This window comes from Phascolarctos cinereus, unplaced genomic scaffold, assembly GCF_003287225.1.
Source record: "Phascolarctos cinereus isolate Bilbo 61053 unplaced genomic scaffold, phaCin_HiC Scaffold_2;HRSCAF=192, whole genome shotgun sequence".
Classification (NCBI taxonomy): Eukaryota; Metazoa; Chordata; class Mammalia; order Diprotodontia; family Phascolarctidae; genus Phascolarctos; species Phascolarctos cinereus.
In genome coordinates this window covers 236,151,850-236,174,068 of record NW_027555625.1, presented here as the reverse complement: position 1 = coordinate 236,174,068, position 22,219 = coordinate 236,151,850, and the positions used below count along the sequence as shown (strand labels likewise).

The window sequence follows — 22,219 nt, the reverse complement described above, 5'->3', positions numbered from 1 at the left end:
TGACACAGCTGCCAATAACTACTGGCAGCTGTGTGGTGCCAGAGATTGGATATTAGAGGCCCCGAGTTTGAATCCTGCCTCTCACACTTAGCACTTGTTTGACCTTGGGCAAATCACTTAACTTCTCTGCAATTCAGTTCCAGAGAGTAAAATGAAGAGGTTGGAATAGATGATTTCTTAAATTCTTTTCCAGCTTACAATCTGTGATCCCAAACACCCTTAAGGATAGTATAGTTCCTACTCCCTCCTACCGGGGAGACTTCTTTCTCACCAAACACCCCATTTTTTTTCTTTGAAGGTATCTTCCATGCACAGTTATGCAATTTCATCCCTGTGTGGAGTTGCAACAGAACAATGATCACAGAGTTCTCAACCTTTAAACTCTGAGCCTCATCCACTCCAGGAAAAAATATCAACCCTTTCTGTTTCTGCTCCTTGTTTTGTCTGTTTTCTTGCATACCTTCTTATCTCTGGAATATGAAATGAATAAACTGAATCCACCTGAAGATATCCCATCAATGTGGGGACCTTTCAGATAAACTTCTAGCTATAGCAGAATTCTCTGTAGAGGTTGTTTTTTTGGTCCTTTCCACTAACTACAAAAATGCAGGTCCAAATGGAGATTAAAACGGCATGCAGTGGAAAACAAATGTGGTGTTTTTGAGAAGATTTAGGCATTTTTTTCCTTTGAACCAATCTCAAGCAACTTCAATAATACTTTTAGGGGTCCATGATGAGAAGACCTGGAAATATTTATAATTAATAAAAATGCCTGAGGTTTGTTTCTTCTAGTTCTCTCAATTGGGGTTTTTCAGAAATGAATTTTTAAAAATTTACTAAGGACACAACATTGAGACAATATGGCATAGTAGAAAGAACACTGGATTTGGGGTCAGGAGACTTGGGTTCCAGTTCCATCTCTGCCATTCACAAACTATATGACCTTTAACAAGCCACTTAAACTTTCCAGGTCTCCTCTATAAAATTCAGGAATGGAGGAAGAAGGAATGTCCCTTTGTCCATTCATTCTTAGTCACCTTTTTTTTTTAATACGGTCATAATGTACTCCATTATTCAACATACTCCGTTCTTCTGGGTCTGCTTTTTTTTTCACTTTGAATTATTTCGTGAAGATCTTTCCACATATCTTTGCATGCCTCATTCTTGTCAGCCTTAGTCACATGAGTATTCCATTTCATTAATGTACTGCAATTTCTTTAGCTATTCTGTATCACGGGGTTTTTAGAGTTGGAAGGGCACTTAAGATAGATCATCTAGGGGTCAATGCCCTCATTTTGCAGATGAAGAAGTTGGGCATTCTCTATTTCTTCACCTTTAAAATTATAGAGTTGGGCTGGATGATCTCTGTGGTCTCATTCCAGTGCAGACATTTTATGATTCTATCATAAAGATGATCATAAAGTTTCTTTTTAGCTCAAGCAACCTGTGAGTCTGTGATTCTATAAGATGTCTCTGTGTGAAGCCAAAGTCATAGGGGGCTTTTTAACTGTTGCTGAAGAAGTTACCATGAAAAATAAATAAATAACCTTCACTCCCCTGAGAAAACTGATTTCACACTCTAACATAGTTGGGAAAAGAAGGCTGAAATAAAGCTAGCAAGAGGAAAAGTTCCTTTCTCTTTGCTTCATTACTAAATCCAGGAGTCCCTACTGAACCTTCCCAGTGTGACAAGCACTGTGCTAAATGCTGGGGAGGACACAAAATACTCAGAAAGAACATAAACAGTGAATTAGGCCTGAAAGGATGGGTAGAATGTGAATAGACAGAGGGATGATTAGAAGGGAACATTGCCAGAGGGGGAAATATGAGTAAAGACCTAGATTTGAGAAAAGGTATGGTTTAAAGGGTTGAGGCTAGAGTAGAACGTACATACAGGGAGATGTAATAAATAAATCACAGATAGATATAATACAAAACCTGTGGAAGATACCCAAGCATGTCTGGTAACTCCACTGTGGAGGATTTATGGAAAGACCTGGATAAGGATCACGTAGGATATAAAGGTATGGATAAGTTGCCATCTACCCCAGAGGATGAAGCTCCCGTATCTATGAGATAATAGCACCATTGAAGGGTTGGAATAAAGGCTACTCTTATTATGGAGGGCCTGGAGAGAGAAGTAGTTTAGACTTGATGCAGTAGACTATACCACCATGGTAGATGATATAAGGAAAGGCATAATTTGGTAAAGCACAAAGATTATTAGTCTGGCAATGGCATGTAAATTGGCTTAGAGATGCCATCAGGAAATATTTAGCACTTTTACAAATGATTTTTTATTAATGTTTCTTGTTTTTACATTGTCTAGCTTTCCCCCTGTATCCCTCCCCCACCCTCTTTGAGGGTTATCCCTTTAAATTAAACAAAGAATTTCTTAAAAAGAAAAAAGGCGAAGGGGGTATCTGCAAAATCAATTCATACATAAACACACACACATTATGTGGAATTTTCCACAACAGTGGACCTTCCCCCACTTATGCAAAGGAGTAGAGGGAGTCATCTTCTCATATTTCTTTTTGGGAGCCAAATTTTTCTTCATAATTTTGCAACATTCATTTTTTATTGTTTTGTGGTAGTTGATCTCTCCATTTACATTATCGCAGTTAGTGTGTATGTGTGTGTGTGTGTGTGTGTGTGTGTGTGTATGTGTGTGTGTAATTTTCCTGGCTCTGCTTACTTTCTTTTGCATCTAAGCATGTAAGTCTTTCCATGCTTCTCTGTATTCATCATTTCTGATAGCACGGTAAAATTTCACCTTGTTAACGCACCACAATTTGTTTAGCCATTCCCCAATTGATAAGTGTCTGTTTTGTTTCCAGCTCTTTGCTGCATCAAAAAGTGTTGCTGTAAATATTTTGGTGTAAATGGATTCTCCTTTTCTTTTTTTTCAGTGATTTCATTGGGGTATATATTTAGCAGTAGAATGTCAAAGTCAAAGGGTGTGGCCATTTTGGCCACTTTGCATAATTCCAGACTGCTCTCCAGAATGGTTGTACTAATTCATAGCTCCACGAACAACTCATTAGAGGGCCTATCTTTCTGTAACTCAACTAACACTAACTATCCCCATCTCTTGTCATTTTTTTTCCAGTTTGCTGGCTGTGGAGGAAAACATAATTTCCCTTTCTCCTATTGTTAGTGATTTGGAGCATTCTTTCATATGACTGTTAATAGTTTTCAATTCTTCTTTAGAGAACTATTTGTACATAGCCTTTGATCATTTCCATGTGTTTCCATTGGCTTGGATTTAGATTGAGCAGACATGGGAGATGAGCCAGAGGAAGGGGAGAGGAGAGGAGGTAAGGAGATGAGAATTAGGGACAGGGGGAGAGACAGACAGACAGACAAAGGGAGGGAGGACAATGTTGCATAGTGGGTAGAGATCTGGCTTTGAAACCAAGAAGACCAAGTTTCAAGTCCTGTCTCTGAAATATATGGCCTGTGTGATCCTGGGCAAGTCGCTTAATTTTAAGTGGTCTAGCTAACTATTCTCTAAAACTATAGGGTGCAGTTTGCTGACCTGCATTTGTAGAGGAACTCCCCTCACCTGAGAGTTCTCTATACTAATGAAATCACAGGTCAGACCTTTATCCTTTAAAAAAAAAGTTACTAACCTAAGTACAGGAATTTTTATTATTCAAGTTTATGCAGCTGTAACACAAAAAGAAGTGAGCTGGCAATTATCTGGTTAATTTAGTCCATAGAAGCAGTCAAACCGGGTGACTTAGATTCCAAACTGGGAAGAGAAAGGAAATTACCGGAGAACAGGACCTTGTTTGTCATGGCTTATTGAACTCTCCCAACCTGTTAGTGACACGAGAGAGTAAACACACAGCTCAGCCTCTGCCCTAAAGGCTTATTTTCTAAGAATGTCCTATCCCTAAGAGAGGGATCAAAGATTTTCTGCACATGTTTCAATAGCAGCAGGAGATAGAGAGATGACACAGCAGTGAGTGGTCGAGGGACAATGAAAATCCTGTTTCCAGCTGGCTCATGGAGTGAATGATTAAAGACCTTAGTAATCATTAAACAGTCATCAAACTCTCTTACAGATAAGGAAACTGAGGCACACAGAAGGGCAGTGACTTGCCCAGAGTCACATAACTAGGTCAGGGCAGTTAGGACAGGAGAGACTGGATCTACCACCACACTGACTGTAGTAACTCTTTCTACTACACCCTTGTTCTACAATGCAACACAATTTCTCGTTATCTCATTTTCCATCCAAATGAAGGACATTCTTTTCTCTCTGCCCAGGAAGCTGAAAATAGGAACTGATTATTGATCTAAGTGTTCCCATATTTTAAACATTTTTGAATTTAGTTCTGTGGAAGTGCTTGAGAGCGTCTGTAAACACATAGAAGCCATTACTACAATCCTCAGTGCATCTTCTAACTGGGAAGAGTAGAACAAACATGATTAAGAGAAAATTAAGAACCAAGCCAGGTAAGGAGAAAGTAACAGAGCACCTAGAGAAATTCTAGGGTACTGAAGGGTACAGCCTGGGGGATTAGATGTCAAGCCCCAACCAAATTCTAGATGATATTATTAAACAAATCATTTGTAAGGACTATATAGAATAGGAAGCAGGAAAAGTCATTGAATCAGCATGAGTTTATAGTCATATCCCACAATCTTTATACCATTTTTTGATGGGCCCACTAGACTGTTTGATTAGAATAGCACGGCCATAGTGTAGAGTATCCTGTTTTTCATCAGGGCTCTTAAGAAAGTCCCTCATGATATTCCCTGAGAAGAAAACGAAGAAACATGCTTTGGATGATAGCACAGATGGGTAGATTCTTAAGGCTGGTTAAATTTCTTTTCTAACAATACTTGGATATTCCCATTAACTAAAGATTTTTGCTACTACTGCAGTGAAGGATGCTAGTGAGGTTCATTGGATCAAATCTTCCAAAAGTGATATTTTTATTGAAGGTCTACTAGATTTTATGCTCTATGAAGGCAGGTATTGTATCTAATTTAATCTTTATATCTCCCTCTGTAGCCAGTAAAGTGTTCTTTATATAGTAGTTTTTAATAGACATTTGTTGAAATCTGTTGTTGAAATGGAATCCTGCTTGGTGATTTAATTATCAATAGCTGTAACAGCTACTCCCAAAATTTTGTGAAAGTATCAGGACAATTGAATCAAAGGAGTTTTTTTTTTAATGTTTCATTTAAAGTATAAACTTAAACACTGACACAATCAACTAAGCTTGCTTAGTAACTATTTCCATTTAAATTAATTAATTTCACCATTTAAAATAGCATAACAATTTTTAGTTACTTCCTCAAAGTACTCATCAGGAATTTTTGTCCATTCATTTTCATTGCCCTTCCTTATATGGTCCTAGTCAGTGTGTATTTCATTCTTCTGGGTCTAGGTTTTCTTTTTGTTTGTTTAGCTTTGCTTTTCATTATTTAATAGAAGTCTTTCCAGATTTCTTTGTGTTCCTCATACTCCCTGTCTCAAGTGCATTATGGCATTCCATTAATTTAGTCTCTATGATTCATTCAATGATTCTGGATCATAGGAACTTTTTAATTCAGTTGGAACATAAGAATTATTTAAATCAACACCCTTTTATTTTTTTGCGAAACAATTGAGTTAAGTGACTTGACTAGCATCACACAGCTAGTTAAATGTCAAGTATCTGATCTGAGACAGAATTTAAACTCAGGTCCTCCTGACTCCAGGGCTGGTGTTCTATCTACTGCATCACCTAGCTGCCCCCTAATATCTTTATTTTACAAATAAGGGAACTGAGAGCCAGAAATGTTGTGACTTATTCAGGGTTATAGAGGTAGTAAATGTTAGAGCCCAGATGTGAACCTAGGTTTTCTGATGCCAAATCTAGTGTTCATTCCACCATACCATGCCACCCCCTGGAACTGGCACAAGAACCAAAATAGAGTGCTATTGTTAAGAATGTATATTTTTATTCCTCCCCACCCACCACCATAACCAAGATTACAGTTTCCTATGCACTGCAATGAACATTCAGTGGGCAGCCACTTTGCAGACCTAGGAAACCAAAAAAAAAAAAAAAGCAAAATTTTTCCTAGCAAAACTCCATCCTAAAGCATAACAGGGGCAGGAAAAAGCATCTGAAAACCGACAATGCCACTGACAGGGTGAGAAGTTTGGTCAGCCAAGAGAGTCCTTTACTTGATGCCAATAGTGTCCACTTCCAAGTACTTTTCATGTTGCGTTGAGAAAGTTTGACTTTTATAGTGTGGTTTTTTAATTTGCTTATTTATAAAACAAACCCCTCAGGAACACAAGAGATGCAATGTGATGCACCCTTCCCTTCCCCCCCCAAAAAAATAGCCTTAAAAGACTTGTGCTACCATCCAATTAATCTAAAATGCACTATAATTTCCTGACAGAGGCTTCCTCAAAGCAATCATTTTTGTCAGTGACATTTTGCACTTACAAGAGTTTCAGGGTAATGGGGGGAAAGAAAGACAGTGCTAAGTGTTTCAGGCAGGAGAATTACAGAGTTATAGACTCCATTGACTCAAAGGAACTTTAAGGGTCACCATGTCTAATCCCTCCATTGTCCACAGCATGAAATAAGTCGAGATATATAGTGACTTACCCAAGATAACACACACATTCATAGGGCTTCAGAACTGAATAAGACCTTAGATATCAACTAAGCTGACCCCCATCTTACATATGATGAAATTAAGATCCATGAAGGGAAAAGTGACCACGGTTATGCAACTAGTTAGTGGCACAGCTGAGAATAAAAGCTAGAGTTCCTGGCCTTCCAGATCCCAACATTACTTCCACCATCCAATGCTACCTCCAATAAAACTTGGTCAACAGAAAGTATCAGGATCAATGGTAGAGAATAGATTCTCTATTAAATATCCTTAGAGTTATGGTGTTTGTATCTGCTCACTATTAAGAATTCCATTCAACAATTGCTTACTGAGTTCCTACCTAATAAATGTGTCTAGCACCCTGCTAGGTGCTGAGAGAGTTATAAGAATCATATAAGACAGTATATCCCTTCAAGGAGCAAGAACAGGATAAAACATTGCTAAATTAAATATACCAACATCCTAAAATGCACGATGTGTTGGAGCATTAAGGATGTTGAAGTGGGATTGAATTCAATGTGAACAATGTAAACAATCAGGGAAGAAGACATGGAGTTGGTCGGATTTGATCTGGGTTTGCGAAGATTGGTAAGATATAATAAGGATATTGCATATAGGGGGAAAACATGAGCCACAGTACACAGGCAAGAAATGTAGGTCAGGAAGAAACAGACCACATAGTAGTATAATGTGGAGGTTGATATGGTTGATATAAGGGTATATATTGTAGACTGCCAATCCAGTCCATTATTTCATGGAACAAAGACATTCCTCTACACTCAGGCAATGTAAATACAGGGTTCTCCAAAGGCACGTAGACTGATGTGTAGTAAACACATAAAAGGATATCAGTCCATATGTGCCCAGAGCCACCTAGATCTCAGTTTTGGTCCTGATTCTGAGAGAAGCAGCAGTACACCTTATGGTCCTAGGAAACAACCCTGCCCAGAACTACAGACTGATTCTAAATGGCTCAAGGTGGGATTGAAAGAATCTACCAAACAGGACAACCTCATCCTACCACTGTTTTATATTCGGGAGGACAGAGGAAGGCTTTTGCAAACACATCAGTAGAAGATAAGTAAGATTCCAGGAACCTCTAAATGCACAAGTCATGCATCTCCTAGAGAAGTATACACGCAGGGGTTAGCAGAATTTCTTTGGTGACAGGGGTTGTAACAATAGATCTACCAATTATTCTACTTGTTTCATGTCTATGTGTCTGATGTCCTCCTTCTGAGGCAAGGTAATCAAATCTAACCAGGATGCATTAAGTATTGCCAAATAAATTTAGATGGGAAAAGAAGGGGCATGTTATGGAGGACCTTGAATGTTGAAATAGACCTTTCTTATTCTGATAGGCAACAGAGGGCTGTTGTAGATTAGAAAGATTGATCTAATGGCACTGTACAGGATGGACTGGAAGTAGATAAACTAGATAATGGAAAGGAGTAGCTAACAAGGAAGCCATTGGGTATGAGAAGGTTAAAATATGAAGCAGAAATGGATAAAAAAAAAGCATTCTAAAAGAAATATCAATAGAAGTAGGTGATAGATTGAACATATGGAACAGAGAAGAAGGATTCAAAGATGGTTCCCTGATTTTGAAATTCAGGGAGAATAGTTGTGTGTCATTGACAAGTATAGGGAACTTTGAAAGTAGAGTTGCCTAAGATGTGATTCTTTGGGGATATGTCAGAATTCTGTCCAGGGTGATTATTTCCCTCACTTTTTCCCACTCAGTCATAACCCCAACCCAACCACTCTCATTCAATCTTTTTTTTTTATCTTCCCTTCAGTCAATTAAAGAGGATACAGTTCCCAAAGGTGCAGAGGAAAATGTAAGTTAAATATAAAATGATTGAATCATTCAGATTTCATCCTTGACCTTCTTGGTCCACTGGGTGTCAACTTCTGGGATTCTTTGTAGTTGCATGAAGTAGATATGAATTATGGTAGGTTCTTTCATCCTTTCTAAGATCATTGGTAACCATAAGAATGCAGGGGCTTTGATGAAAATTGTAATCCTCATTAAAAGTAACTGGTGCTATGTTAAGAACACATGTTGCCAGTGCACCTGTCAGAGCAAATGGTTGTACACACCCGTAATACCCACTATCAGGAGGCTGAGACGGGTAGATTGTTTGAGCTCAGGAGTTCTGAGCTGCAGTAGGGCTAAAGCCCACTGGATTTCTGCACTAAGTACTGCACCAAATGGTTAGCACCTGGGAGTGGGAGGCCAACAGGCTGTTTTAGGAGGGGCAAACCAGCCCAGGTCAAAAATGGAACAAATCAAAGCTACCATGCCAATCAATAGTAGGGCAGGCCATAAGTGGCTACTGCATTTATAACCTTTGCAAGACAAGAAGAGCCAGTCTAAAAAAAAAAAAGGATTACATATGTTTCTGTTTCTTACCAGAATTCATTATTATACAGGGACTGAAAGAATCTACCAAATAAAACAATCTTGCCTATCCTTATCTCTGGGGACATACACATGCGTCTCTGTTTTTCTCTGTCATTCTTGTTCATTCACTCTCTCTTAATTAAGTACCAACCAAGATCATGTCTTAAATTTTAACTTAACCAGCCCTACAGGGGCATGAGGCATGAGAACATCTGTGAACAGCTCATGCCAAAAGATTTCTATGGTGCCAAGCTCAGGCTGAAAGTTAAGGGTCACTTGAATTTCACCTTGATGCAGACATTTTTACTCCATTACTTCTTTGACCTTTTGTCCAAAGTGGGAGAGGTGGTCAATATTTCCAAGAAGTGTAAATTGATGCTCAGGGGAGAACAGATCAGTCTCAAACCTCAGTAGCCTTTCACTTTCCAATAAAGCAAACCAACAGAGATAAAGAAGCTGGCCATGTGATCCAGGATAGTGCCATTCTCCTGAAAGAAGAATGCCTTCCCCCACCCACCCAGATGTTTTATAATTGGTGCTGACTAAATTCACAGCTGTGAATGAACCAATCACTGTTCATTTTTGCAAAAGAGAATATTAGAGGTTCATCTTTCTCTGGCTCTTTCTGAGGACTCCCTAATGCCTGACACAGGGCTGTTATATTTCAAGTCTAGTCAGTGTTAGTGGACCTGAATTCAAACATCATTCAGAAATCCTGTTTCCAGAGTAATGGAGATAAGAACAGGTGTCTCTTCTTATGAAGTGTTATGAGTATGAGGAGGAAAAACATTTCAACCTGCTCCTTTCATGACGTTGAGCTATGCAATCAAACCAATGGAGCTCTTCAATCCGCAATCTCTTAGTATCCACCTGTATATTTTCCAGGAATCCAAAATCTCTAGTTATTTCAGTCACCTGGAAGCAGGAATACAGTGCATCTTCTTGACCATGAACTTTAAATTACATGGTGAACTAAAGCCAGAACTCCAGTTGGCAATGCACACTTAAACATTCTCACAGAAGCGACGTCTCATTTGAGAAGAAAAATCTCTTTTGGATGCTGTCGAAGGAACATTTTGTCCAGTGGGGCTCTCAGGATAACTTTTAAGTCTCGTTTCCAGAGCCCTGACAGAAGGCATTTCATTTTCTAAAGTGAGGGTTTGTTTGTTTTTTAATGTGAATTGAATGTGAAGTCATCTTTGTGGCTTACAAAGTATAAATAACACAAGATACACAAAAGCTTACAAAGAATAAGGAAAGATGCAAGGTGGTTTTGAAAGGAAAAGAAAAGATTCAGCACAAAGGCAACCTTTTCCTCCCTATTCCACAAGATTTCTGCTGGCTTGGCTTTGAGCACAGCATTTCTATTTTTAAAGTCTTGAAATGTCTTTTTCTTAAGGATAATGACATGCCTCTTGAATGAAGCCAGTATAAAAGCATGTGTTTTCACTGTGTTATGAAAAGCTGCTCCCCAACAAAATCATAAACAAATGGAAAAGAGAGAATCCTTGGAGGTGGAGAACTGGGATAGGAGCCGAGCTCAACTACGTGCTGGTCATGTGATTTGGACAAATCATTCATTTAACCTCTTTGAATCTTGGTTTCCTCATCTGAAAAAGGAGGCACTGAACTAGATCACAGATCTAGAGTGGATAAGAACCTCAGGATGATCTAGTCCATCTCCTTCATTTTGCAGACAAAGAAACTGAGGCTCAGGGAGATTAAATGGCTTGTCCAACCTCTCAGAGTTAGTATCAGAGATAGAAATAGAACCCAGATCCTCTATAGAGCAGAGGTCTTTAACCTTTTTTATGTGTCATGGACCCCTTTGGCAGTCTGGGGAAGCCTATGCACTCCTTCTCAGAACATACATAAAACAGAATATATAGGATTACAAAGGAAACCAAATTATGTTGAAATATAGCTATCAAAATCTTAAAAGAAAAAGCAAAGTTCATGGACCCCAGGTTCAGAACCCTTACCTGAGCACACAATAATCTCATAGTGGATAGAATTCTGGACTAGGAGTCAGGAAGACTTGAATCCAAATCCTGTTTACTGGCTGTGTTGCCTTGGGCAAGTCATTGGCCCCCTCTAAAACTCTTAATTTCCTATTCTCTAATATGGAGATCATAATGCCCCATATACCCCATAGTGCCCCATATTACCATATACCTTATATGAGCATACATATATACCATGTATATAACATGTAAGTGTATATATTATATACATTTTACCACCATACACAGTATATGTCTATATTCTATATTATATAGAATCATATATCTCAAAGGGCTGTTATGACCATCAAGATATATATAGATAGATAGATAGATAGACAGATATACATATATATGTATGTATATATATATATGTATGTGTGTATATATATATATGTATGTGTGTATATATATATATATATGTCAGCTATTATTATTACTAAGGCCCCTTCCAGCTCTGAATTATGTGATTCCTTCCAAGGGAGTTATACCTTTACAATTGCTTTGGGGTCCATGTATAGAGGAGGAACATGAAATAGAATTTGCCTTCCTACCACTTTGTCTTCTCCTGCCCTTGACCGAGGCTAGGAAAGGGAGATAGATAAAGCATTTATTAAGTGCTTACCATGTGTCAGGCACCGTCCTAACATGTTCACCAATATTAAAACTGTGTTCAAAACACTGGGCCTTTCCAGACCTGTTTGTCGAGAGGCACCATGATATAATCAAAGGAACACCCAACTAGGAGTCAGAAAATACAATTCTAATACTGGGCTCTGTCATTAAGATTTAGAACCCAAAGGGACATTTTAGGGACCACCTGGTCTAACCCCTTCATTTTACAAACAAGGAAACCAAGGCCCAGAGAGACAAAGTGATTTGTCAGGCACCATAGTTGGGTTCCATAAATGATAGGGTTGGAACTTGAACCCAGGTTCAACCCAACTTAACCCAACTTAAAATCTGGCATGCGTTCCGCTTTATAACACTGTGTCTCTTTAACTAGCTTTTGTTTAACTAGCTTTGTGACCTTGGGAAAATCACCTAACCTCTCTGGGCCTGTTTCCCAACTTTCAAGAGAGGGGATCATCCCTAAGGCTCCTTCCACTCTGACTTTCTTTGATCCTAAACTGGTAAAAGATCACACACAAGACAATGGGAAAAAAGTGCTGTTCAAATGTCACCTCTGATGATTCTGTAAGTAGAATTTTTCAACAAATTAACTCTCCAAAATCCATCTGTGTAGTGACCGACTGGCAGCGAGAGAGATACTGAAGCATCACTTGCTCCATTAGTGCTTCTGTAAACAGGCCGTGGACAGTGGAAATGGTTTTAGAGCAAGGAATGTGTAGGCACAGCCCTAAGGAGAGGAATCGTTCTGAGTACATGAGACATGCTGGACATATGAAAACATTACCATCTTGAAATAAACTGGGCATAATTGCACCTAAATTTTAAGATAACATTAACATTTATATGTTTCTTGCCCTTTTTTTAGTAAGCTGAAAATGAGCAAATTTCTCATACTGAAACACTTTACTTTGTGCACGGGCAAGCCTTGTTTTGCTAAATCCCAATACAGAGAAATCGAAGCAAAAAATATATAAATTGGAGTGATTACCCTATAAAGGATGGTGATTTTTTTATTTTGTTTTGTTTACTGATTTCTTTAGATAAGAAGTTCTAGTGATTTTTAGGAGAACTATCAACTGAAGTGAGGTCTACCTGCATCATATGAAGTAAAGAACTAAGCAATTTAAACATCTAGTATTTTTTCAAATAAAAACTGACTTTTTAGAGGCCAGATAGACCTGGTACTTCCTGACATAAATCCACTACTGGTGCTTCCTCTAGTAGTTTTCCATTACTAAAAGAAACAAAAAACTGATGCCTACTGAAATAAGCTATGGGTGCAATTCCATTTGGACCACAGCTCAAACAGTCAGAGCTCCAAACATAATCCCTGAGGAACAAAGTGCAGAATGGTAGTTAAAGCCCTGCTTTATTAAGCCAATATGACAACCAATAGAACGAACAATTTCTTTCTTTGGAACATACAATAGTTCAAAGATATGAGCCCTCTCCCCGCCCCCATCCATCCCCCTACAATTTGCCTATACAAACTCAATTTGCCTTTTCTGTATAGATATAGGTTACAAGCATGTTTTAACAGAATAATAAAAATCAAATAAAATTTTAAAAGAGAGACAAAAAAAGCCAACCCTATTCCACTATGAATGGATTTCTAAAAAGCCTCTGTCTCTGATTGGAACTATTTGAATCAAACCTCTAGACATAGGTCTGATACAAACCTCAGGACGAGAAACAGACCCTTTTCCCAAAATGCAAATGAAGTCCATTTTAATGTACCCTACATAACCAATCAAGCTTCATGTATGTATTTCATGCTTCCCAATGAAATGAGGTAAGAGTAAATCATTTTAAAATATAAGATAAGCCTTATTTCCATCATGATTTAAACAGAGGACCCTAGTTCAAGCCCCAGGCGTGGTTTGAAGCCCAATCCAGTCACTTGCTACTGGTGTGACCTCAGGCAAGTCACCTAACTTCTCTGAGCCTCAGTTTACTCAACTGTAAAATGAGTGTTAGACTAGATGACCTCTAAAGCCCCTTCCAACTCTGACAATCAATAATCAATCAGCAAACATTTATCAAGAGACTACTATGTACCATGGACTGAAGATACAAAGACAAAAAAGTGACAGTTCTTGCCCTTAAGAAGCTTACAGTCTAGTCAGAGGAAACAACATACACCTTTACAAGAACACACAAAATACAAAATGGTCACAAAGTAATTTTGTGGGTAAGCAAACAAGCGGGTTGAGGGGGTGGTATCTGGAAAGGCTTCATACAGAAGATGGCTTTTAAGCTGATACTTAAAGGATACTAGATATTCTAAGAGGCTGAATTAAAGAGAGAATGAATTCCAGGCCTGAAGAACAGCCAATGCCTAGGCACAGAGGGGGAGATCCTGTAGGAGGAACAGTGTAGCTAGACCATGGTACATGGTGAAAGGGAGTAATTGTATTTCCACACCCAAAATCAAAATGAGAGCACCGTGGATTTGACGGAAGGAAAATGGTAAACAAGACTTAGAACCAGAATTAGAGATTCAAGACGTGGTTACATGCCTGAGGACAAGTTCCACAGTCCCTGGGAGCTTCAGTTTACTCATTTACAAAATGGGAATGATAGTTGCATTCCTACCTCACCTGGGTTCAGGTGTGACTTCTACTGTATCCTGGCTGTACAAGTCACTTAATTCCTCAGTGTCCTCAGGCAACTCCCTAAAGCAATAAATTCTAGAGCAAGTCAAAATTTGTATTGGTAAGGAATTTCCTAAACCAAAGCTAACTAGATTGCTCAGTGGATAGAGTTATGGCCGGGAGTGAAGAAGCCCTGAGTTCACATTTGGCCTCAGACACTTACTAGCTGTGTGACCTTGGGTAAATCATTTAACCCTCTTTGCCTCAGTTTCCTCATCTGTAAAATGAGCTGGAGAAGGAAATGGCAAACCACCCCAGTATCTTTGCCAAGAAAACCCCAAATGGGGTCATGAAGAGTTGGACCTAACTGAACAGCAAATTCTTAAACCAAAGAAGTAATAGAACTAGTATAAAAAGAAAAAAAAACATTATTTATCAGAATTGTTTTGAGGCTCAAATAAGGTAATCCATGCAAAGTATTTTACAAACCTTAAAAGTGCTACATAAATGCCAGCTGTCATTAGATGAATGGAAAATCTTTTTGAGTTCTGGGCAGGTACCTGAAAAAAAATTTCCACCTAAATGAATTCTTCTCTTCGGGATTTAAAGACTTTCACAATCTGACTCCAGGCTACCTTTCCAGGATTAGTATGTGTTACTTCCCTTGATCCACTCAACATTCCAGCCAAACTGCCTTATTACTTGTGCTTCATAGCTAGCATTCCATCTCCCATCTCCATGACTTTGGATGGATGGTCTCCCATGCCTGGAATGTCCTCCCTCCTCATCTCCACCTCCTAGAATGCCCAGCTCCTTTCAAAACAGAGTTCAAGACTACCACTTACTACAAGAGACTTTTCCTTACTTCTCCCAGACTATTAATGCCCCCACCCCTAAAATTAATTTGCATTTAGTATGTGTGTGTTTTAGACATACTTACACACATGCCCATTATTTATCTTGATAAAAAGCATGTTCCTTCAGAGCAAGAACTGTCTGATTTTGTTGTTCGTTTGTTTGTTTGTTTGTTTTTTCTTGTATCTCCAGTACCTAAAATACCTGGCACCTCATAGGCTCTTAATAAAAGCTTGAGTGATTTGTTGATTAAACTAGACAGCAAAGATCTGGTCCTCTGGATCTTACTACTCCACCTTCATGGGGTGCATGACTCAATTTGACTTCAGAGGAAAGTAACTACCAGAAATGGGAGAATCAAGTCTAGTATATAACTGGGCCCTTTGGACATCTCTTTAAAAAGCACTTTCGTCATAACAAACCTGTGAGGTAGGAAATGCAACTATCACCCCCATGTTGTAGATGAGAAAACTGAGGCTTCCAGGGGACTTGTCCTTAGTCTTACAGCCAGGTCTTGAATCCCCAGTTCTCTAAGTCTATACTGCCACTGTCCCTACACTTTAGCCTACAACAGAAAACAATTAAAAGCATACTTCAGGCTCAACTCAGGGCCTTAGGAAAGCATATTTAAATCAACTCTGGGAGGAATAAATTTGAATTAAAATAAGACTGGAATTGGAGATAGTTTAAAATTCTTGAGGAAAATCCCAAACTTTAATTAGGGCTCTATTACAATTTGGTTTCCTTGAGATAGAACCCTTTTTAAGAGTAAAAAACATATGAAACAGGCTTTTTTCAGCCATAATGGATTTGCCTACCATGAATGTTTTCTCCTAAATGTAATATTCAGGTCTTAGGGAAACTCAAGGCTGGATTTAGGACGGTCTATGATGTTCTACAGTTGGCTGTATAGTGTTTCAGGGATCTTTTCAGATCACATATTTTGGGCTGTTTTAGCAATGGATGGAAAACGCTTTTCTATAAAATGATTCTATTTTAAGAAGTAATTGTTTCCCTTTTCCAACATGAACCAACCCTTAATAATAACAATAACTGGCATTCTTGGTGCAGTTTATATACATTTGGGTCTCATAATCATGTGAGGTGGGTTCTGCCGGTTTTATAGATGGGAAAACTGAGGCTCAGAGCAGTTAGATGATTTGCTCATGGTTGCACAGCTAGTAAATATCAAAAGCAGGATTTTAACCTTGATTCTCAAACCAGCTGACTATCCCACTTGTGACAATCCGGTTATCAACCTGAGGTATCATAAACAGCCATACATGTCAATCTGTAAGGCCCTTAGGAAGTACTGTCTGGTTCTGGCTCCTAAACTCAGGCCTATTGCAGCAAAGGAAAAATATCACCACTGCCCCCTAGCTCTAGTGGGTTTTCCCCTTAACAACAACAACAACAACAACAAAAAAAGGTGTTCCATAAGACATGCTAGGCCCATGGTTCCCAGGGATCAAATGAAGCTAACAAGTGTCTGAGACAGGATTCTGAGTAGGATGCAAAATGAGGCAGTCAGGCAAATAATCACAAATTAAACTTGGAAGCAGTCACAGAAGCCAGGCACAACACTAGATTGAAGGTGAATTAGGCCTGCCATCGTGGACTCCCCTGGCTGGCCTTCCTCTCCTAGCAATCTGCTCACAGCTCATTAGGTCAGACACCAGGGGTGTGAAGCAATTTAGCAATGCTTGTCTTGGTTAAACTCATTTCTTTTCTTGAAGTTTGGGCTCTGTTTAAGTAACAAGGGCAAATGATTGTATTTCAAGCCAAGGGGAGCAGGGAGTGAATGAATGGGGAGGTGTATTGAAATGAGAGGCTTTTCCGCTATTCTTTCATTGCTAAAGGCTCAGAATGTTTCTACACAGCTGCTGTGGAACAATGTCTTTGAAAGCCATGGAGGGGAAGCACAGCTGACACTGCAAACCCTCAACCTAGGCCCTCTATTGTGTGACAGTACTTTTACCAGCTTCTACACAGTGCTGGTGTAAGTCACACCCATGGCAGACTTAAAAAAGAGGGACCATCACAGGGTGGGGGAGAACAACTTTGGGCCTCCCTGGACTTGGAGAAACTGGGTTCAAATCCTGTCTCTGCCACTTATTCACTGTGTGACCCTAGACAAGTGACTTTACCTCTCTGGGCCTCAGTTTCCTCATCTCTTAAAAAAAAATTTAATGGACCAGATGATCTCTAAGGTCGCTACTAGTTCTAAAGTTATGATTGAAGTAGATGAATGTCCCAAATGGGATGGATGCCTTCTTTCTAGCCCTCGTTATAGTCATTGGGAAGGACAGCAGCCATGAACACTGAATCCATTTTGTTCATGGCCAGGGGATGGCGACCTGACAACAGTTTACCGAAATCCAGTAACCTTTCTTGCAGCCTGTGTAGAAACAGTCATGGACCCAACCCCAGAGCTGCTTGGTACATTAAGTGTGCGTTGGTCCTGGTACCAGGACTCCATTTTTTAAAAATTCATGGACAAGTGTTATTTTCTCCACCTTAACACCTGGCCCTCTCTAAAAGCAAAACAAAACCCAAACACAGGAAGCATGTGAAGCACCAGTAGAGCTTACAAAGTCCGAGGATATAGAAGCATCCTTACAAACAATAGAGCTGAACGAAGAAGAAGCTGTAAGTCCTGAGCCTGCACCAGCCAAGCCCAACGAAGAAGAAAACAGATCACGGAAAACAAACCTGAGGCTGTTTCTCAGACAACTGGTAAGCGATCAGTTCTGCCTAACACAAGGGTGAGCGCGTCCTCCACATTCAAATGTGGGAAATGGCCAAAAGAGATTAGTTGCTGTGATCCCTTTGTTTAATCAATCTAGAATAGTAAGAATATAAATAAGTAATATATTTGATATAATACACAGTTATTACCTGCCCAACAGGCAACTGAAATAGCGTAACTCAAACTAAAAGTAAATCAGTATGGGTCAGAAATTAAAATTTAGTCTGCACAATAAATGCAAAAGGGTCTTTGGTCTAATTATAGTTTAATATGAAATAAATATCTCACTTCATACTGTTCCTTTTTTTTCTGGAATTTTTGAGAATACAGCCCTTTCATTACATTGGCTCACCTAGTTAAGGAATGCATTTATTTATGACAAGGCAGCTACTATGTGCCAGGTATCAGGTTTGTCACCAAAGTTACAAAAACAAATCCACGAAAAGGAAATAGTCCCTGTCTTCAAAAAGCTTACATTCTATCAAGGACCATCTGCATTTACATAAGTACATACAGAATAAATACCCCAAAAAAATTATTCGACAAAGCACGCGCCAATGGGAGTCAAGCAGCATCAGTAATGACTGTTCTGGGAAAACTGACAAGAATCATTTTCTGTCATTGTTGGGTTCTTGCGCTCTTTGTTGCGGTGTGCTTCAGTCTGTGATGGTTAGCTCAGATCTTTAAAGCTTGTGTTCATTGTTAGAAGTTTCCTGTGTGGTTTGAGACTGAGGGATTTGGGTCAGGGTTAAGGATTTGCAAGGTGAAAACATCCTTTGCTGTGCTTCCTGCAACACCAAATCACAGAATCCAGAATTGGATGGGACCTCAGAGGTCATCGAGACCAACCTATAATTGTCCAAGAATTCTCTTCAACGCCCTCCTCAACAAGTCTTTATCCAAGCCCTTTACTCAAAGGCCTTTAGTCAGGGGTGGACTCACACACTCTACTTTTGCATTGCGCTAATAGTTAAGCAGTTTTCCTTGAAGCTGACTCAGAATAGGTCTCCCTAATTTCCACCCTTTGCTTTTAGCTCTGTGGCCAAAAAGAAAAGAAATGTTTACTACTTTTTCCAAATAACAGCCCTTCAAATACTTGAAGACAGCTATCGTTTCCCTACTGCCTTCTTTTCTCAGGGCTAAATGGCAAGATATTATTTTTTAGATGTGAAAACTAAAGCTCTGAGAGGTTTGATGATTTATACGGTCATAGATTTTAGCATGATGTCATGGAAGGATTGTTAGACTTGGAATTCAAGTGAAATTTGAACAAGCTGAATTTTGGAAATTCAGATTTGAACTTGGATTCAAATTCCAGGTCTGACATGTTGTGTCCGGTCTCATTAGCTTATGTGGCCACGGGGAAGTCATTGAGAGGCCCAGTGGGGCAGAGACGAGAGCACTGGACATGGCATACACAGAAAGCCCTGGGTTTAAATTCTACAGTGGATATTTTCTAGGCCAATCACTTTACCTTGCTCAGTCTCATTTTCCTCATCTCTGAAATGGAGGTAGTAATAGCACAGCAATCCTCCCGTGAGGATTAAATAAGACAACATGAATAAAGTGCTTTCAAAAGTCTTAAAGGGTTATATAAATGTGAGTTGTTATGATTAACAGCTCTAAGTCTCAGTTTCTTCCTCTATAAAATGGGGCCAATAATAATTGCCCTACTTACCTCACAAGGTAACTGTGAGGAGAAAAAAGCACTTTTTAAAACATTAAAGTCCTATAGAAATATAACCTATCGTTATTGTCTACTCTAAAGAGTGGTACAGTAAGGGAAAAAAAACCACATTGTTTCTAGAAACAGAAAACCTGAGTTCAAATCCTATTTCTGATACTACCTTTAAGAATAAACCTGAGCAATACTCCATAGATCTTTGCTTCGTTGTCTGTAAAATGAGGGGACTGGAATCGACAACCCCTAAAGTCCATTCTGGCTCTAGGTCTATGACATTCTAACCTTCTAGTAACTAATTGTTCCGTTAATAGGTAAATATTCATTAAGCTACCTACTATGTGTCAGGTACTGAACTAAGCACTAGGAATACAAAAATATATGTAAGACAGTCCCTGCCATCAAGGAGCTCACGGTCCAATGGGGGAGACAACAAACAAATGCCTACAACAAGAAATAAGCAAGATAAATAGGAAATAATTAAGAGAGGGAAAGCATTAAAACTAAGAGGGGAAGGGGAAGGCATGGGGGACCGTCAAAGCAAATGCCCAGAGATAAGAGGCTGAATGTTTTGCTCAAGGAACAGTCAGGAGGCCAATGCCACTGAATTGAAGAATAAGTGGCAGAAGCAAGGTGTAAGAAGGCAGGACACGTGGGGGGAGGATAGGTCATGGAGGGCTTTGAATATCAAACAGAGCAATTTGTGCTTGATCCTAGAAAGGAAGCACTGGAGTTTATTGAGATGGGGTGGGGGGAGGGGAGGGAAGGTGACATGACGGACCTGTCTTTTAGGAAAATCATTTTAATGCCTGAATGGAGGATGGATTGGAGTGGGGAGAGATGTGAGGCAGGCAGACCCTCCAGGCTGTTGCAATAGTACTGGCATGAGGTGATGATATAACTAAGGGAGTCAGAGGTCATTTGTCCCAGGTCACAAAGCAAGCAAGTATCTGAGGCCAAACTTGAATTCAGAACTTCCAAACTCCAGGCTCTCCATCCTAAGTTTTATGCTCTTGCTGATATGTTCTCAACGAAAAGGGATTGATCTTGCTTCTCCCAAATGGATTCTGTTTTGTTTTTCAAATTTGCTGGATTTCTCAACCCCATTCAGAACTGGAAAACTTTTTAACTTTAATTATTGTTGAATTTCAGTTATACGATCAGGGACTGAGTCTTGCTTTTTTGAGGGAATCACTCCTAATAATTCCATTTGAATTGTATGCTCTGGAAGGGCAGGGTATGAGCTTCACTTGTCTTTGAATCTCTGTTAGATGGTTAGCCTTGGAACAAAGTTAGCACTTACTAAAGAATGATCTAGGTACCTTTTACAACTGTTTCTAAGGAAAGAATGAGTTCTGAGTTCTAAGCAACTTATGTACCAATAAACTTTTAGAGCATAGCCTATTTATGAATTGGAACTGCCTATACATAGGGTCATACTATTGATCTCAAGCTGGAAGGGATCTCATGGGTCATTAGTGCCACCTTTGAAGAACAAAGGCTGGCAGAGGCCAAGACCACATAGGAAATTGGCAACAGAGGTAGAACTGAACCCAGGTCCTAGGATTATAGATTTAGAGTTAGAAAGAACCTTAGAGGCTATAGAGTTAAAACCCCTCATTTTACAGATGAGGAAACTAAAACTGAGAGAGAGGTTAAGTGTTTTCTCTAGGGACACACAGCTAGTAAGTGTCTGAGGCTGAATTTGAACTCAGGTGTTCCTGACTCCAAGTCTGGCATTTTAATGGGTTTTCCCTGTACCATACCATCTGGTCACAAGGGGACAGAATAATGTAGTACAACACTATTATCCACTGATGTAAAAATTCAAAATGTCTATGTTTTGGATGGTCATGAGGTAGCATCTTCTTCTCTAAAAACCAGCAATTATTTGTTATTCAGTCTGGGGTGTGTGTGTGTGTGTGTGTGTGTGTGTGTGTGTGTGTGTGTGTGTGTGTGTGTGTGTTTAGCAGGATTAAAAGTTGGGCTGTCTACTCAGGCCCACCTCAAATTTCTCTTAACAAGTACTCTAACCAAGTAATAATAACTCTGAGTTATTACAGTCCTCTTGTCTCAAAATTATTCATGTAAATTAATGTCTCCTTCCTCCCTGTGTTCCCTTCTCATTAGACTATGGTCTCCTTGGAGGTAGACTCTGGTTCTAATTTAATTTTTTGTATCCCCAGTGACTGTCATAGTCCTTTGCACATAGTACATATTTAATAAGTATTTGTGGAATTTGAATTCACATTGTAAGAATGAAAACCTTGTAAGAAACTGGAGTAGTAGCCTCCATTACCTTAGTGCCTTCCACACATTTTGTTTATACACAGTTGTTTGCATGTTATCTCTTGCCTCACCCATTGAACTATAATGTCCTTGAAAGCAGGGACTGTTTTTGTGCTTCTTTGTACCTTCAGCATTTAGCACACAGTCTGACACATAGTAGGCATTTAATAAATGCAAGTTGACTATGACTCACCTTAATTCCTCAATGATTATTGTTTAAGTAATGTGACTCGTATCAAAGCACAAGGACTTTCATAATGCAACCTAAACATCATGGCATTGAAAGATGCTTTACACATGATAACAAGTGACGAATCAATATAAGATAAAGTATAGGCATAGCCTTGATTCTACCTTATCTCCGAAATGAAG

General features: G+C 39.2%; 1 protein-coding gene across 8 annotated transcripts in view; it reads left to right on the top strand.

Moving 5' to 3' along the window:
- The window catches only part of BCAS1 (brain enriched myelin associated protein 1), a 154,597-nt gene that overhangs the window by 105,064 nt on the left and 27,314 nt on the right, over window positions 1–22,219 (top strand). For 4 of the 8 annotated variants that reach the window (XM_020984247.2, XM_078149876.1, XM_020984251.2 and 1 more), the window contains 2 exons: window positions 8,436–8,477; window positions 17,670–17,864. The exons of 1 other annotated variant lie outside the window; for it this stretch is intronic. In XM_020984247.2, the coding sequence (XP_020839906.1) occupies window positions 8,436–8,477; window positions 17,670–17,864 (237 nt within the window). The remainder of the gene's footprint in view (window positions 1–8,435; window positions 8,478–17,669; window positions 17,865–22,219) is intronic. 3 more of the 8 variants (XM_020984252.2, XM_020984253.2, XM_020984249.2) reach the window with 2 other exon arrangements.